This window comes from Lytechinus pictus, chromosome 4, assembly GCF_037042905.1.
Source record: "Lytechinus pictus isolate F3 Inbred chromosome 4, Lp3.0, whole genome shotgun sequence".
NCBI classification, from domain to species: Eukaryota; Metazoa; Echinodermata; class Echinoidea; order Temnopleuroida; family Toxopneustidae; genus Lytechinus; species Lytechinus pictus.
The window spans coordinates 22,139,701-22,158,005 of record NC_087248.1 but is presented as its reverse complement, the minus strand read 5'-3'; the positions used below and the strand labels follow the sequence as shown (position 1 = coordinate 22,158,005).

The following is an 18,305-nucleotide window of genomic DNA, read 5'->3' as shown; positions in this document are numbered from 1 at the left end:
CATCTATACATGGCGACTCGCTGGAATACTCCCAAGGGAGTTGAAAATGTGCATAAGAATTGACAATACTGAACACTGCCCGGCGGGGTATTTATTGTCTGTAAATATAATAAAAATGAAATTATTTAGCTTGATACAGCCGGCCTAAGCGCTTAGAAACATTGTAGCCGGACAAGGCCGTATCTTTATGGATGAAGTCAGGGGGCTCTAAAGCCCGGCGGACACTGCGATTCGCTGCGATCCGAATTTGAAAAAAAATGTAATAAAATTTGATATGGACATTCTAATCTTAGCGATTAGAGGTAGGATTACTGAGATCGAAATTCAGTCTAGTTCGAGCATCCCTGTAGGAATTAAAGCAAATTCAAATCCAAATCGTAATGTCGTCTTCATCGGCTGCGACTTGAAGCTGTGTAGACCTTACTCCGACCACAGGGCTTGCCGCAAAGTAAAATCATGATTTTATTATTCCTGATATTATGCCGAACTTAACATGAACAAATCTTACTTCTTGGAACTTTCACATTTAATGCAAGAGGCGATTTATTAAAAAATCGCGTCGCATCGGATCGCATAGAGCCGCGCAGGGCTCAAACATTGAGGAACGCTTTAGATCTCTCTGTAGATCTGTGCGTGTTAAAAATTCATGCTTTCATGAGTTCATACGAATAGGAAAGTGAATATGAATGATATGACGACGACCGATGAGGCGATGGTTACCGACGTCGTCGAGCACGGTATGTCGACATCCCTATCCGGCTCCCCGTCATCATTGTATCCGATGACGATGGCATTACACGAATGGAGAGTGTAGACTCCAGAAAATTCTGAAATATAGTACAGGAGACAAATAATGATATAGATGATAATTTTGTGACAGATATGATGATGATGACAATACTAGCATAGGTGATAATAATATACATGACAATAATATTATTTACAAGGTTAAGAGTAACAAATATTGGTCCTAATAATAATAATAACTATCATTATAATGATAATGAAAACATTAAACAACCGCAATGATACAAGTATAATACATCAATCGATAGTTATGAAATTTAAGCGTCTTTTTTTTTATTCTTTGTACACGTCCCCATCCTCGCAAGCTGTGCTTTTCTTGGGGTCCTTCCGATTTTTATCTGTAAAAGCCTGTCCGTCAGAAAATACCCTTTTTTAGATTACGGTACCTCGCGTATTTTGCTCATTCGATGACATTAGGCCTATTTATTTATCAACATAATTTATTTGTACATACATGTACAAACACTTGTGGTCCTTTTTTATTTGGTTATGTCAGAACTGTTTTGGAATTAATGGGTGTTTACATCTCCCTGAAACGAACTACCTGTATTCGACCGATGAGGGAGTTTTTGCACAGCGGCGTACGGTCGATTAAAAAACAGTGAATGACTCGTCAAATGCCCGTCATGACAAAGAACAACAAGAAGTCTTTGTCGAAAATTGGTTAATCGTTAAACAGCAGTCGTCCTAAGCTTCGGAGCTAACAAAATATTGCAAATACGTCATTTGTCTATAGTCAAGGACTTAATTGCTGTTTTGATTCACCAATTTTTCGACAAAGGCTTCTTGGCCATGCTTTGTCATAAAGGGCAACTGACAGTAAATTTACTCTATTCGCAGAACAAAAACACCTAATTTTCGAAACTGCGACGGTAAGTACTGGTAGAAAAACGAGTGAGCAGTGTGCATTATTAAGGCAGCATTTTCATATAATCCCACACCACACCTATAATCCGTCTTCATTTCGGAAACTCCTGTGTGATTAATGAAAATTCAACATCGATTGGTGATATGTCAGACATACCTCCCGCAATCAGGTAGACCTTGTCCCTTTCAAAATAGTGGAAGCCGCAGGAGGTTGCTGATGTTCTTATATCCAGGATTTCGTTGAGAAATATTCCCTCCGATGTGTTTCGGTATACGTCATGTACATTGACGCTGTATACCAGATCTTCTTGCAAAGTGACGTTTCCATTAATATCAACCACGGTTCCGTTGATACCTGTTAAAAAAAGAGGAGTTTAAGACCAGTTTAGGTTAAATATGTTAAAATCACGATCTGGGATATGTTATCATAAGGACTTACAACTATTGTGAATTTGCCATTATTGTAACTTCCATGGAAACCTTTATTGTGATTGACTGCTGAGCCTTGTTACCATGGTAGTTGTCATTGATGACAAAGTTACAATAGTTATAACTCTTCATGAAACGGGCTCCTAATTAGATGGCACTCAGTAATAGGTTCAAATGCAAATCAAGCACAAGTCCTCCAAATCAGTCGTATGGAGGCGTTGCAAGAAAGTTGGATTGCAGATGAACGCAAATCAACTACATAATTATTCAAGATCAGGGGCGGATCCAGGATTTTCCAAAGGGGGGGGGGGGCAAATTTTTCGGAGGAAAATTTTGACAAGCAAAAAAAAAAAAGAAGGTTTTAAGCCCAAAATAAAGGATATTTCGTACCCCCAAAAAATTGACAAGCAAAAAAAAAATTGTTAAGCCAGTATGTTGTAAATATTGTGATTCTTGATGATTTATAATAAAAACATTAATAGAATTTAAAAAAACACACAATAAATTCGATATTATAAGGCTATCATTGTCGTCAAATGATCTGATGATCTCGTTAATATAATGACATGTTGATGCGTCGGTAAGTACTGAAGTATAACTTTTTATACACCAAGCTATACCATGTATTTCTCAACAAGTTTCGAGATCCTCGTGAAAATTTACGATTATTACCGAAATCGAAGGAGCAAAAAGCTGGGTCTTTATATCCGGGTCCGCAGGAGCATCCTGATATCGGCTGCAAGATGACACCACAGATGATACCAAAAACGAGGAACATAGAAGCAATGAAGGTAGACTTTGCCATGTTTACTTGACCGGTGAAATTCTGACTGATTCTGGATTGAAAAACAAAATTACCATTGAAGAGGAATCAAAGACAATAAGAATTTCATGATATACATGTACATTATAAAGAAGACGTTACAAGAAAGGTACTTAATAAAAGCTTTTATTTAAAAAAATCAATAATTCGAGACTATTTCATGATAAAGTATAATTAATCCGATCAAAACTTAATTTGCTCTTTCTCAAATTCAGGTTAATTTAATTAAGGGGGTTGAAATTGAGATACAAGTAAAGTAAAAGGGTTTTATAATCAACAATGAAAAAAATACATAGGAAAAATATAGAATCATATGAAAGTAAATTGTAAGGGTTGCACGTAGTGATGTTTCAGAATTACAAAAGTATTGTTTTTCGTCTTTGAAATTTCAATTGAATAAACTGAAGGACACACCAAATAAAAAAGAAAAGAAATGAATACAAAGTAGCTGAACAGGTATGAATAATCCCAAAAAGCAAAGATGCCGGGCAAATCACTGCAAAATGACTAACCGTATAGCGTTAGAACTATATATAAACAAGATTAAAAAGTCTATCTAAAAGAAAAATTATCTGACCTCACAATGGGTAACAGTAGTGGTCATATCAGAAGTGATAATTATTCATGTTGTTTGATTTTTTTTTGTCAAACTATTTTCATATATGGCCTACTATTTTATTGATTGGTTTGAATAAACTTGAACTTGGACTTGAACTTGATTGGGATATATTTGAGGTACATTAGAAAATATTTTATATATACATTTTTTTCATTTCATTTTTGCGCCGTTACTATCACTGTAGTCATGGTAATCAAATGTTCGAAAGACAGCCCCGTTGTTATCATGTGGTTATCATTCAGCTACTTTTAATTCATTAATGTGTTGTAAAGACATGGCGTACATAAGTAACAGTATAATATAATGGAATTGATTTCAAATGTTATTCATAATTAGATGTACCCGAAATGCACCAAAATGTGCTTCAAGGTGACTAATGGGCTAACTGTCACTAATGTGAATAATGTAATGATGGTATTGCTCATGCACAGACAATGTTGAAATATAACCAAGGCCATAAATAATATATTCTTCGTTACTTCCCTAAAATGAAATTGCATACGCGGTTCATTCGCATATCAAAAGCACGAATACAATTCAATATTCCACACAATTCTACACATCCGCCAAATTGTGCCTTTTATGGTGCCTTCTGCATGCCATGTCTGCGCCAGAAAATGCACGCCACTTACTTATGACGGGTGCCCACTTACCACACCGAACCGGATCAAATCTACACATAACATTTATACGTACCTCGATACACACTGCTAAAATTGTGGTGGCGAAGCCATACATACATCAGAATAATGGATCGCATTCAGTTTCGATGTCCACTACCTCTTTAAAAAGCAATATATCCCATGCCTGCCCGTTATATTTTGTTGGAAAAGCATATTTTTTGAGATATTATAGCAAGTAGGTAGCAGGTCCGATTGAGGTTTTATTGAAATGATACTGCTGCATTGCCTATTGTTGATAATGGTTCATAATACATCACTATCATTGTTTGCCTGAGAATCACAATTCCTCGCGTTGAATAGTATTTTGTATTGCCTCGCGTGCGATGGCTTTTTTGATAAAAGTCTTAAGTCAAAGCGACGCGTGATATACTTCCAACGCTCTGTACACTTAGACCTATACGTACTTGGTACTTGAATATGATCACGCCCCAACGAGATAGTTATATATCGAAACCACAGTTGCAAGAGGCTTTGATTAAATAGAATCATAGTTCATTTCGAAACTGTATATTAATCGATACAAATGATAATTTGTTCTAAGAATTAAAAAAACACATGTATTTTGAGACTGAAAGTAAGGCTACTAAATTAACACAATGTAGTAGAGTCTTGCGCTGTACATGTATGTCACAAGCCGATGTGTGTTATTTTTTTTATGACATACGTGAACATATATCATATCTGTGTTGTATAAAGGAAATCCGGAAGCATAATTATGCTCACGTATCACCCGACCAGAGTTTTACCCTTTCGTTATCGAGTAAAATAAAAAGTGACTGTGTTCTATTGTCAAACTTTGTCACGTGTCTTCGTCATTAATATTCAATATATATTAAGTCTTCAATGTTATTGTAAGAGATAGCTTATTAGAAAGAAAAGGAAATAGTGATTATCAATCCCCCAAATGGGATTTGTCGACTGGAAAACATTATTTCGAAATCTGAATGAATAATGATAATAATCTGGATTTTGTTTATAACGATCGAACTTAAGAATTGTTGGTATCTAAGCGCGTACTTTGTTATCATCCTAGCCATCGGATTCAAAAGTGTCCGACACACAACGATTGCAAACCATTCACTCCCTGGGGAGTATTCCATCCAGCCACTAACCAGGCGCATACAATGCTGGACAAGCTTCAGTGATTTTCACATCCTACCGGATACTCATTTAGCTCCTGGATGGAGAAGGGCGAATTTTGCCAAAGGCCATGGTCAGATTCGAACCCGCGACCCTCTGATTACAAGGCAAGAGTCAGACCCACTACACCACGGCTATTGAAGAAACAGAATTGTTTCCGTACTTTCTCTTTTTTCTTAGACTTCGCTTTGTGTTCGGTTGTATGTTTTTCCCCTTATGACATTAGGGAATTTTCGCAATCGCAACGGGAACGTGTTCTACAACATAGAAAATCTATTGTCAAAGAAGTCTTTGTCGAAAATTGGTGAATCAAAGCAGCAGTTTCGTCCTGGGATCCGTTTCATAAAGCTGTTCGTAAGTTAAGAGCGACTTTAAGAACGACTGGCGATCCTTTCTTACGTGTTAGACCATTGCCAATGAATCTACCATATACCACAAGAAAGGATCACCAGTCGTTCTTAAAGTCGCTCTTAACTCACGAACAGCTTTATGAAACACCCACCAGGACTCTGGACAAACAACATATTTGCAATTTTTCGTCAGCTCAGAATCCTACGGCAATCTGCTGCCGGTTCACAAATTTTCGACAAAGACCTCTCAGCTGTTCATTGTGATATGACGAGCATTTTCAATAGATTTACAATGTTGTAGAATCCGTCCCCGTCGCGATTGTGAAAACTCGCTATTGTAGGAAGAGGGTGGACATTTAATTTGCCTCTTAAAAATACCATTAGCGTTCCTGTCAGACATGTCAGGAGGAGCACGATTTTTTTTGGACAAACAAACACACAAAAAGGGTTATCACCATTCCGTCCGGGTGGGCACTTTACCCCTGCCCCCCCCTAGCCACATCCCCTACACAATAGCTCCACGAGATGATTCTTCAAACATTTTCCTCTTTTGAAAATTATCTTTCTTAATATTCATCTAAATAAATACACATAGTAAGAAATAAGATGCAATTTTGCACCTTTCAAATAAACAAAACTGTTAAAAATCCTGTTGGGATGCAACTTTTCAGTCAAAGGAAACTTCAGGAGGCAGTAAGTGACATTTTGCACCCTGTTAGGGGTGCAGAGTTGTATCTTTTCAAAACAAGGTACGATTTTTAACGCAACAACATAAAAAAAAGATGCTCCATGGAAGGTGCTTTTATTCAGGATGCAAACCGGATATTTTCTGGTGCAAACAAGAAGAAAAAAGTGATATTTTGCACCTTGGTCACTTTATGGGTTGTTTTTAAATCTTAGTGCGCATGGTGGACACTCAATAAAATACAACAATATACAAAAACATTCTATTGAATATGTCTCGGAAATTGTTATTTTAATTCTTCGATCTTCAAAAGAGTGACGTCACATGAATGTAAGGGTGCCATGTACGTTTTCATCCATAAATGTTAATAATGACAGTATTGCTAATATAATATACAGAATGAGTGACTTTACATAAAAACATTACAAAATGAGCACACAAAGATGTTGCAACATATATGATCAAGCTTATTATGAGTTTGAATTTTAAAACCACACAAAATGTACAATGAATGTAAGCTGAATATGATTTTTTTTTCAAATAATTTATTTTCATTTTTACCAATAACAAAATGAACATTAACAAATATTATGCAAATGACACAATAACGAAAATAAATGAGGCCGTATGCTGCATTTTCTTTTGTTAGAGTGGTAAGAATGCGTCAAATGATAAAAAGCTAAGTTGTTACTTGTATCATTATCACAAATATCGCAAATACATAACATAATTTTATTAAAAAGTATATAGATAAACAGTTGAAATGTTAGATCGCATGGAATAAAACTAATTAAGATTTTAACCTTATCTATTTACATGGCGTGATCACATGAGTTTATTTCGAGGCTAAGCACATAGACATAATATTATATAGACAGTATTCTATCTGCTTCATTGCCACTGCTAAATTTTATTTCAATTTCCCATGTTTTTGAAATGTCTATAATGTAATGTTATGTATAGTAGTCGTATATTATTTTCCTATCCCAAAATCACGATAAAAACAGTATGTAACACAAGTCATCTTCCACATTGAAAAGAAAATCCTATAAGACATGCCCATTAAAGACTAAAAGATTTGCAGTGCAGAATGGCACTAAAAGCAGGTACACAACGTGCGAAAGTCGAGATGAGGAGATATCTTGCCAAGTCGACTTTGCAGGAATTATTTTGTCGACATGACGACATTTAACACTTTCAAAATTCGACATGGCGAGACGTGTTTGTAACTTTGTAGAAGTTGACATGGCAAGAGACTTTCCTTTGCCATGATGACATGTAACTTCGTAGAAGTCGACATGGCAAGAGACCTTTCTGTGTCACGACAAAAAGTATTTATTTAGAAGTCGACTTGGCAACATAGATTAATAATTTTACTAAGTCAACAAGAAAAGTATATCATGTCGAATTGGCAAGATGAAGCTTCTCGCCATCTCATCAATTAGAAAGCAGTTCAAAATGTCCTTCGTATCAACCGTAGGATTTTTGAACAATATTAGTAAATACACCGAGTTTACAAGAATGCATATATCATTTCCATTTATTCAAAGGCAGGATAACAGAGAATATTGTCGATTAAATGCCTTGCTCACGGGCATAGGTACCGTGTTCAGGGATCGAACCCCAGACTTTCAAATGTCCAGTCAAGCGCCTAAGACCACTCGGCCACACACCTCGGATGCATCTTCCATACTGATAACAGCCTTTCGTAAGTGAGGTGTATATGCCTTACCAATAAAAATACAAAGCCTATAAAGTCGACATCTGTCATCTCCTGTTTAAGGATAATCTTTGTGCGTCAGTGGAAGAAAACATGGTCGAGTAGAGCGACAAAGACGACGACTACGGCACTGGTGGCCATCGACGACGATGTCGCTGAGCAAGGAATGTCGACATCTTCATGGTGATCCTTGTTGTCGACGTAGTCGCTGTATTCGACGACCACAGAATTGCATGTATGCAGATGATAGCTACCGAACACGACACCTGAGTGTGATGAAGGGATAAGGTTGAGGTAGGAGGAGGAGAATGGGAAATATAAAAAGAAAAAGTGGGGGGGGGGGGGAGAGGCGAGGATAATAGAGGAAGGGGGTCATCAAAATGAGAGAGAGAGAGAGAGAGAGAGAGAGAAGGGGTGAGGAGAGGGAGAAAGAAAGAGGGAAAGAGAGAGAGATTTTAATGACGCGTACAATTTTTCACTGTTCGCTATATTCGTTTTGAAATGTGCATTGTTATAATTTGACAAGTTGTGTATTCACTATGAATGCAGAAGAAAATAAAACAAGGGAATAAAACAAACAATTTGACACGATTCTTTGAAAAAAAAAACGCCCTGTGGCTTACCTCCAGAAAGTAGATACGTCACATTCTCTTTTAAGTCGGGTATACCACAAGCTTTGGCTGAACTGATAGTAATGATGTCGATTGAATTGCCGACGGAGATGCCGTCTGTTGAGTTGCGGTATACTTCGGCTATCCGAACAGTGTATGTGATGAAATCGCCGGCAGTGACATTGCCTCGGATATTCGTAACCGTTCCTCTGATACCTATATAGGGTTGTACAAATTAAAGGTTTATCTTTCTGAAATATAAAAACCAGCAAAATGCATGTAAACAGGTGTATTATCACCTTGTACTTTTAGAACAAAACAATTTAAGCAAATTGATCCATATGACTATAGGTTCAATCTGAAAAAAAAAAACATAATGGGACGCCCCCTCGTTGGATTAGGGTTTATGGCGCTATCCCAGTGGTCTCCAATAATTTACGCCTCTAACAAGCGTTCAAGTGGTCTGTTCATACTTAAGTTATAAAAGGGATCATTTAGGTTTATATGCTATACTGCAGCTGCAGGAACATCTGGTCGGGGGCCGGGGCAAAAAAAATATCAAATTATTTTCTAACGAATTTTTGATGGGTACGATGTTCCCTCCGTCGCACTTATGACATGTCTTACAGTCACCCTTCCCCCATCCTTAATGCAGGGGCGGATCCAGGAGTTTTCCAAAGGGGGGGGGGCGGCACATTTTCCCGAGGAAAAATTTGACAAGCAAGAAAAAAAAGTCTTCACTTTCAAAGGGGGGGGGGGGGCACGCTTCTGTTTTAAGGCATGTTTACATTACAAATTTTAATTTTAATTGCGCCTCTCAAGAGGGGGGGGGGGCACGGGCCAGCTTTGCCCCCCCCTTGATCCGCCAGTGCTTAATGTCATTTGTAAAAAAAAAAAAAAAACAGTTTTCATTACCAAATCCTAAAGAGCAGAAAGCCGGTTCCGTGGCACATTCGCAACCCGATGCCCTGGAGAAGATGGCGGCGAGAAGAAATATGCTTAGCGCTGATGGGATGACGGTCGCCATGGAAACAACATTTATCCTTCAAATACTGTGAAATATAATGAAATTGTGGGAGAGAGAAAGTAAGAGAGAGTAGGGGAGAGCGGGGATTGTGGAGGGGGGGGGGCAGTGAGGATATAGGGAGGGAAAATGAAATAGATAGGTAGGTAGGTAGGTAGAGAGAGAGAGAGAGAGAGAGGGAGGGAGAGAAAAAGAATTAACATTCAGATCAATGGTGTACATATAAAAAAAAAACAATGTGTCATATACAGCCAAATGGATGGTATTTTACAAGTTCACAACATAAATAAACATCAACTATGGACAAAAATCAATTAAAAAACCATACAAGTATATATGGAAGAAAGAAGAAGTTATGGTAAGCCTAACATAACTTAGTCAAAAACATTTCTGATAAAGGTACAATGGTATAATGTTATTTGAATAGAATTAAATTAAATGTACATAATTGCATAAATAAATAAATAAATACATTTTATAAAGTGATCAAGCTCAAAACTGATTTAAAATGGAGACTAATGGATGATATATTTTTTTTAAATTTTAAGTCTGTCGTGTAAAGTTTCGTAATTCTATAAAGAAAGAGACAGATACGCATAGGGAAAGAGAAAGAAAATGTAAGGTTATTTTCGGTTTAAAACATATATTTTGGAAAGGAAAACGGAAGGAAAGCTGCCAGAAACTACAACATCCAATGTGGTGTACATGTAGTATCACTATGGTACTTCCATGGTAGTGTTATTGTGAGCCTTTCCCATTGTCATAAAAACATTAGGTAATACAAAGAAATGGAGCGACCGGTATGAAAATTTATGTAAAAGAAAATCACACTGCTCATACAGCCTCATACATAATCAATCTTTATTGGACATAATTCACTTATAACCAAAGTCAAAGAGGAACGAAAAGTGTAATTGTTTGCACAATACATATATTTTTTATGTATATTTGTTACTTTAGAGCTTAAGTAAAATTTTCTGGAACAAAAAAAAAAAATCGCTTTTAGCTACCCATTTCCATCAAAATAACCCTAGTATGGGTCATCCCTTCGGAAAAAAATCTGGACACCCCCCTTTTTTTTTGGGGGGGAGGGGGTGGTCAGATATAACGAAGCTCCTATTTTGTGCTCACATGTTTTTAAAGGAGACCTCATTCTTCTGTTTTCGAGAGTGGATTATGTACATTAACGTACCATAAAATAATAAAAAATATATTATCAATACTACCATGATTACGGTATGTACTCGATCCATAAACCATGTGGGTCACAAATACATCACTTGACCACGGAACCTCTCCACGTCGATTGAAACACCACTCGGCACATTGTAAACTCTCAACAACAATAACATACCTACATGTATAAGCCTCAGAGAATTGTCCATATTTTCTCTCACCTTTAATAAATCTCACTGGAATAAAACTTGACTGGCAATTTCCTGCTTATATCAAGTTCCAAGGGCTTTTAATTTGTATCAAAAAACTATATTTCACGCGATATTTAAACTGATGAATGCATGTCGAAAAGCTCCAGTATGTCCGTATCCAACGCTATTTTCCACGCAATATTTGAAAAAAAATGTTTACAATCTTGGCAACATGTTTTTTCAGAAACCGACGCCTCTCAAATGCTGAGTTGACGGAAAATCACATTTCCAAGCGAAAAACACATTTTTTGGTCACTGTTTGCGAAAAAGCGAAAATTTCTCTATATCACTTATTGTTATCCGGTATTCACGGTGACAGTATTCAATGTTTACCGAAATGATTCGATGTTCTTTGATCCATGCTCGGAAACACCATGTTTACATACCAGATACTCTCTTGGCTATGGCGTTCACATGACACCTGAACCCTCATTCCCCGGGGCAAGTAATGTAATGTGTCATTAGGTAGATTACTTTCGAGCATAATTAGCGGTTCTAAATTAGATCATTACGTATTTCTCTGAATGTGACTGTGATTACCAAAAAAAGGGGGAAAAAACCCAACACCCTGCCCCCCCCCCGCTGCCCAAGACGTTTCAAGAACTATTACCTTTTCCATTTGGAAGGCTCTATCGCCCATATGTCCTCAGAAAGTAGGGAAGGGGGGGGGGGGGAGCGCTTAATTACGGCGATGCCGATGCACCCTTTCCCCTGTCCCATCGTTGTATGAAAATGAAGATTTTTTTCTGGGGGCGAGGGCGGGGACTACCCGTACACCCATTCCGTGGTTGTATTTTTTGTATGTAAATTTTCAGGATAATATTGTGGAATCTAACATGAACCATGAATTTAAATTATGACATTGCAAAGGTTTCAGTGTTTGTGAGGGGGGGGGGGGGGCATTGTACGTAGACCCCCATTCCTTCAATATTGTATCGTGAAAAAAAATCATAAAGCTTTCTCCCCGCTCATGCATGAGGAAAGGGGAGGGGTGGGAGGGTGTTAATCAAACACCATAATCAAAACCATTCACTTCCTCGATTTGCTTTGCCCCCCCCCCCACTAGCGTACCTACGGGGACATATCCCTGCCCCCTGACGAGTCTTGAAGACTTTTTTTTTTTTGCTTGTCAAATCAAATCCATTTGTGGTTGAAGACCTTTTTTTTTTTTTGCTTGTCAAATTTTTTCCTGGTACGAAATCCTTTATTTATGCTTGTCATTTTTTTTGGCGGACGAATTTGCCCCCCCCCCTGTGGAAAATCCTAGGTACGCCACTGCCCCCCGACATTAATACTTGAATACTTAAAGTACCAATATTTTACGTCACTGCATGATTTGAAAACTTTACTAAATTCGACAGGATTTCAACATTAAGACTTCCGCATGTTTTGTATATACATTGTAATACGTGCTTGGAGAAATTTACACAAGGCAGAAGCCTGGAAGAACGTACTTTTGGAAAAGAGCTGTCTTCAGTCAACTTTTAAATTCATGTATTTTGCAATCTTGATCACGTGATTTCATCGACACACGTACAACCAAGAGCCCCATTCCTGTCTTCCTTTTGAAATTTATTCCTCTTGCCAATTCAAAATGATGCATGAGAGTCTTTCGAGTATATTTTCTTTTCACTTTTCGGTAAACTCAAAACTACTGATCCAAGGGCAATTATATTTCTATTTCTTCGAAGGCGAACATGCATTATACTAGTTGAATAGAGATGAATTGAATGTAAAATTCAATTCTATAATAGCGATTGCATCAAGTGACGTGTCAGTTTAATCACGCACGTACGCCCATGCATTACCATGTTAAGCAGGGCCCGCTGGTAGAACATTTTTCGGAACTGAAGTGGCTGAAAAAAACCCAATAACGTTATTATTATCGTCATCGTCATCATCATCATCATCATCATAATAATAATTAAAATTATCATTGTTATTCTTATCATTATTTTCTATTTTACCGTGTAAATTCGAGACTACTATTTTCCCTCTATATATCATTTGCTCTAAAAATATGTTCAATTAAATTAGTGCCTCAAGCAGCCGAGGCCCGGCGCTGCATGGCTTCATACGTACTTACGACGACGGTAATTGTGCCGTTATGGTAAATACAGTGGTAACCATGGTTATGATTGAATATTAAGCCCTGTTACCATGGTAGCTGCTAATGACCATAAAATTGCTATTTTTTGTAATAATTGTAACTCTTTATGAAAAGGACCCCCTGTTGTAATTTCTCCTTCAAGCGAGAAAATTGCTGACACCCCTCCCCTTCCCCGAACCCTACGCACTTTTCCACCATAATTGATTTCATCATGGTTTATTCATTTCCAGTAAAACAATCATACACATACTGCAGCTAAAAACTGAAATGTATGCATTTACAGAGGTATAACAATAAAGCAACATTGACTGTCCTCGGGGCGATACGACATATATTGCCCAAACTAGATTTATCAATTTAGTGAGGGCAATATATGTCCTTTCACCCCCAGGCCAGTCAATATTGCTATTATTAACCAAATCTGACATCTAGAGCAAAAATTGGTAAAATTTAGATATTTTAGAGTTTAAGAATGGGAATCTAATTTGTCATGTGGAGAAGACTGGGCCTTTAAACTTAAAGGGATGATCCGGGCTGAAAGTATTTAGAACTTAATAAATAGAGTAGAATTCACTGAGCAAAATGCCAAAAATTTCATCAAAATCGGATAACAAATAACAAAGTTATTGAATTTTAAAGTTTAGCAATATTTTGTGAAAACAGTTGTCATGAATATTCATTAGGTGGGCTGATGATGTCACATCCCCACTTGTTCTTTTGTATTTTATTATGTGAAATTAGGTTTATTCAAATTTTTTCCTCCAAGAACTAGAAAAATTGGATTGACAACTGATTTAGTGCATTAGATATTTATTGCTGCAACTTATTTTATTATAAGGGAGACATATTATTCACACAAGTATGAAATAATGAAAAAATTATGATTTTATGTAATAACATAAGAAAACGGAAAGTGGGGATGTGACATCATCAGCCCATCTAATGAATATTCATGACGACTGTTTTCACAAAATATTGCTTAACTTTATACTTCAATAACTTATATTATAAAGCAATTAAACGAATAATTTACAGTTCTAACATCAAAAGTTAAAATAAGACATTTAACAGAGGAATGAGTTTCTGCCTGTCTCGGACAATATGCAATCCATGTGCCCGCATAAACTACAACTATCACTCTCAACTTTACTATTGCACACACACGCACATTCAAACAACATTGTCTATATACAAAATATAGTGCTTATCACCGCGAAGAAAAATTAACTTTCCAAATTAATTTGCTATGAAAATTATGTACCACACACTTTAAATAAGTAGGCCTTCATATGACGTCACACATTTTGGGAGACTGCTAAATGACGATATCCTGCTATTCAGTACTGCTCGGTCAAATGATTTATGTGATGAGTAATTAGTGAATTAATTAGGGGAAATTATGGACATATGCGATTGAGATTTAAATAGACATTCTTTTTAATTGGTAGCTAAACGATGGGCTTATATTGAGCCCAGTTTAAAGGGGGATATAAATGAGTGATGATGAATACGTTGTACCGTTTTAGACTCCATTCGCAACGATAATCGCACAATTTCCTTTCGATTGATTTGCTGCAGAAAGATATCTTCATTTTAATTTGTTGCAGAAAGATATCCACAGAGAACAAGACCTTTGAAAGACCTTTGAAAGACCATGAATTCTGGTTGATCTTTCAGAGGTCTCTCAATGAACTTAAAATGGTCTTTGAGGTCTTACAGGAGTCCTGACCAATCTTTCAGTGGTCTTCGTGGTCTTCATGTAGTCTGCAGGCACAGACCCTCATTGGAACTTTGATCAACAAGTGTGCCTCCACGCAAAGACTAGCACATACAAAACTTGCTGTTCCAGAGCCTTCAGTACACAAGGCATGAGTAGGCTGCACATTCAGACCCTTAACTCGAGCGAAGGGTTTGCCCAGCAGACTAGTCTTCATGGGCTCCAAAACTTTTTTAAACGGTTCAAAACAGTCTTACAACGGTCTTACAGGAAAATGGTCTTTTAGTGGTCTTTCAGCAGTCTTTCAGCGGTCTTTCGATGAACTTTCAAAGGTCTTCATAGTCTTTCAATGATCTTTCGGCAGTCTCTCAAGATTTTTGCGGAGATCACTGTAAGACTCATGAGAGATCATTGAAAGACCATTGAAAGACCAGGCAAAGTCCATGGAAAGAATTCTGAAAGATCACTTGTTTCATAAAAGATCTCTAAAAGACCATTGAAAGATCTCTATAGGACTAGTCTAAGACCAGTAAGACAAGAAATAGTTCTTTCAGTGGTCTTTCAATGGTCTCCGTTCTGTGGAATGGGGGCCACTCTTCATTCTCCCATAATTACCGTTAAGAATAGTCTCTTGGTATATAAAGGATAATGTAATAGAGATCAAGTTCATACGAAATCAACGTTGCATAAATGAATGAGCATCACACGCTTAATTACGTCACTAATTGAATGGCTTTAATAGAGGACACTTTTTAGAATCTAGGCTTATGTGTTAGACCCTATAATCGAAAAGAAAGAAATATTTCTCCTGCAATATGGGAAGGTGATCGAGGATCAAACCAGGGACCCACTCGAATGAGCGATTAGCACTTCCACAATAAAGTGATAACTAGCAGGAGACACCGCGCCTTTTAGACGTGGAGAGGAGAGGGGGGGGGGGGGAGTGGGGGAGTGGGGGAGGCAAATGGAGTGCTAAAGTTCCGACAGGGGTAGAGATTCACCCCTATGCTCCCCTTCTTGTCACCAGGGGCTTCGATTTTTATAATTTACTGAAAGGACAGGTTTCAACCTGGATGGGGGTCTGTGGCATCATCTCGAAGTAAAAAAAGTTTCAACCTCTTGTACTATATGCAGCTTAGTACCGAGCCAAAAAATTATTGTTTTCAAGAGGGAAATTGAACAATCTGAATATATAAGTGGTCGAATGAAAAAAACAAATGGCTAAGAGGGCTGTATGGACTGGAAATGTCCCCCACCTGGCAAATTTTCTATTTAATAGGTGAAGAGGGGCAGCTCCAGGATATTTTGATGGGGGAAGGCAAGACGAATTAATGTGACGTCATATATATGTCTTTTTTAATAGCTCAAAGATAAGGCCCATACCATTTCATTTCTATATTCTTCTTTCTCCTTTCTCCACATTCTCTCTTTGTCCCCTTCCTTGTATCTTCTCTCGCCCTTTCAGCACTGCTTCAGGAATCATAAAGGCGATATACCCACTAACCCCACCCATGTGGCTCAGCCCCAGTAGGTGAAGAAGCACCATTCATGAAGATCACTTGCCGCCCTTTCACACGGGAAAAAAAAAATCGTAATTTGAATGATTCCAGTGAAAAATACGGCTAATGATGAATATTTAGTACGTGTGAAACCAAAGTAGAACATGATTAGAATCACGAACGATAATCACCGTCACGATAACAATAGCAATCATCATTACAATGATGATTTAAGATTCACGTGTGAAAAGGCCCTTGGACAGATCATACAGATAGATTTAAAACACGTTTGACGGAAGCTATTACTAAATGACCGATCCAAGATGTACTTTTGATTGAAATCCTGATGATTAATTGAGTTATGAACTCTGTATGTCGCTGGCTTGCGATCACCTAGAAAAAGCGATTAGGAAAGTGTTATTTAATGGCGACATTCAGTGAATATTTAGTGTAGTGTATGGCACGCTTATAGGGAATCAATTAAATATATATTTCACTTGAAAAAAATATGTTTCTCTTCCACTAAACCATTTCACTCAAAGAAATTTATATTTCACTTTTAAAAATGTATTCCACTTTATAAAAAAATATATTTCACTTTTCCAAAAAAATATATTTCACTTTTCAAAAAAATATATTTCACTTTTCAAAAAAATATATTTCACTTTTCAAAAAAAATATATTTCACTTTTCAAAAAAATATATTTCACTTTTCAAAAAAATAAAAACGTAAAATTCATCTATCTATATATCTACCTACATGATATATCTATCTATCTATATCTCTCTGCCTAATATATATCTATCTGTTTAAATATGTCTATCTTTCTATCTATCTATCCATCTATCTGTCTATTTATCTATCTCTCTGCCTAATATACATATATCTGTTTAAATATGTCTATCTTTCTATCTATCCATCTATCTGTCTATTTATTTATCTATCTCTCGAACTACTTATTTTTCTATCTATCTGTCTAACAATTATCTGTTTAAATATGTCTGTCTATCTATCTATCTACAAATCTATCTACCTGTCTGTCTCTTTATCTATCTATCTATCTATCTATCTAATGATTTATCCGGCTGTTTAAATGTCTGTATATCTGTCTTTCTATCTATCTGCCTACATGATATATCTATCTATCTCTCTGCCTAATATATATCTATCTGTTTAAATCTATCAATCTATCCATCTATCTGTCTGTCTATTTATCTATCTATCTCTCGAACTATTTATTTTTCTATCTATCTGTCTAACAATTATCTGTTTAAATATGTCTGTCTATCTATCTATATGTCTGTCTCTTTATCTATCTATCTATCTATCTAATATCTATTTATTTATTTTAATATGTCTATATCTGTTTATTTATCATTCAATCTATCTATCTATCTATCTAATGATTTATCCGGCTGTTTAAATGTCTGTATATCTGTCTTAATTTCTATATATCTGCCTATTTATCTTTATCTATCTATCTATCTATCTATCTATCTATCTATCTATCTATCTATCTATATATCTATCTATCTATCTATCTATCTTAAGTCTATCTGTTCAAAATATGTATGTCTATCTGTATGTCTACCTTTTATCTTTCAATCTAATATCTATTGATCTGTTTATTTGTCTGTTTATCTATTTAATATCTATCTATTAAATCTGTTAAATATGTTATTCTATCTGTCTATCTATCAATAAATATATCAATCTATTTTCTCTCTATCTATATATCTATCCATCTGTTTATCTATCTGCGTATGTATCTATGTATCTATCTGTCTCTGAAT

General features: G+C 36.5%; 1 protein-coding gene across 1 annotated transcript; it reads right to left on the bottom strand.

Moving 5' to 3' along the window:
* Positions 1 to 576: 576 nt before the first annotated feature.
* On the bottom strand, positions 577 to 9,782 carry LOC129258307 (uncharacterized). Its single transcript, XM_064097988.1, has 6 exons — positions 9,650 to 9,782; positions 8,747 to 8,950; positions 8,212 to 8,389; positions 2,776 to 2,939; positions 1,832 to 2,029; positions 577 to 827 (listed from the first exon to the last, which is right to left on the bottom strand). Exons 1-6 carry the CDS (start codon positions 9,759 to 9,761, stop codon positions 661 to 663), a joined length of 1,023 nt encoding a protein of 340 aa, XP_063954058.1. The 5' UTR covers positions 9,762 to 9,782; the 3' UTR covers positions 577 to 660.
* Positions 9,783 to 18,305: the final 8,523 nt, after the last annotated feature.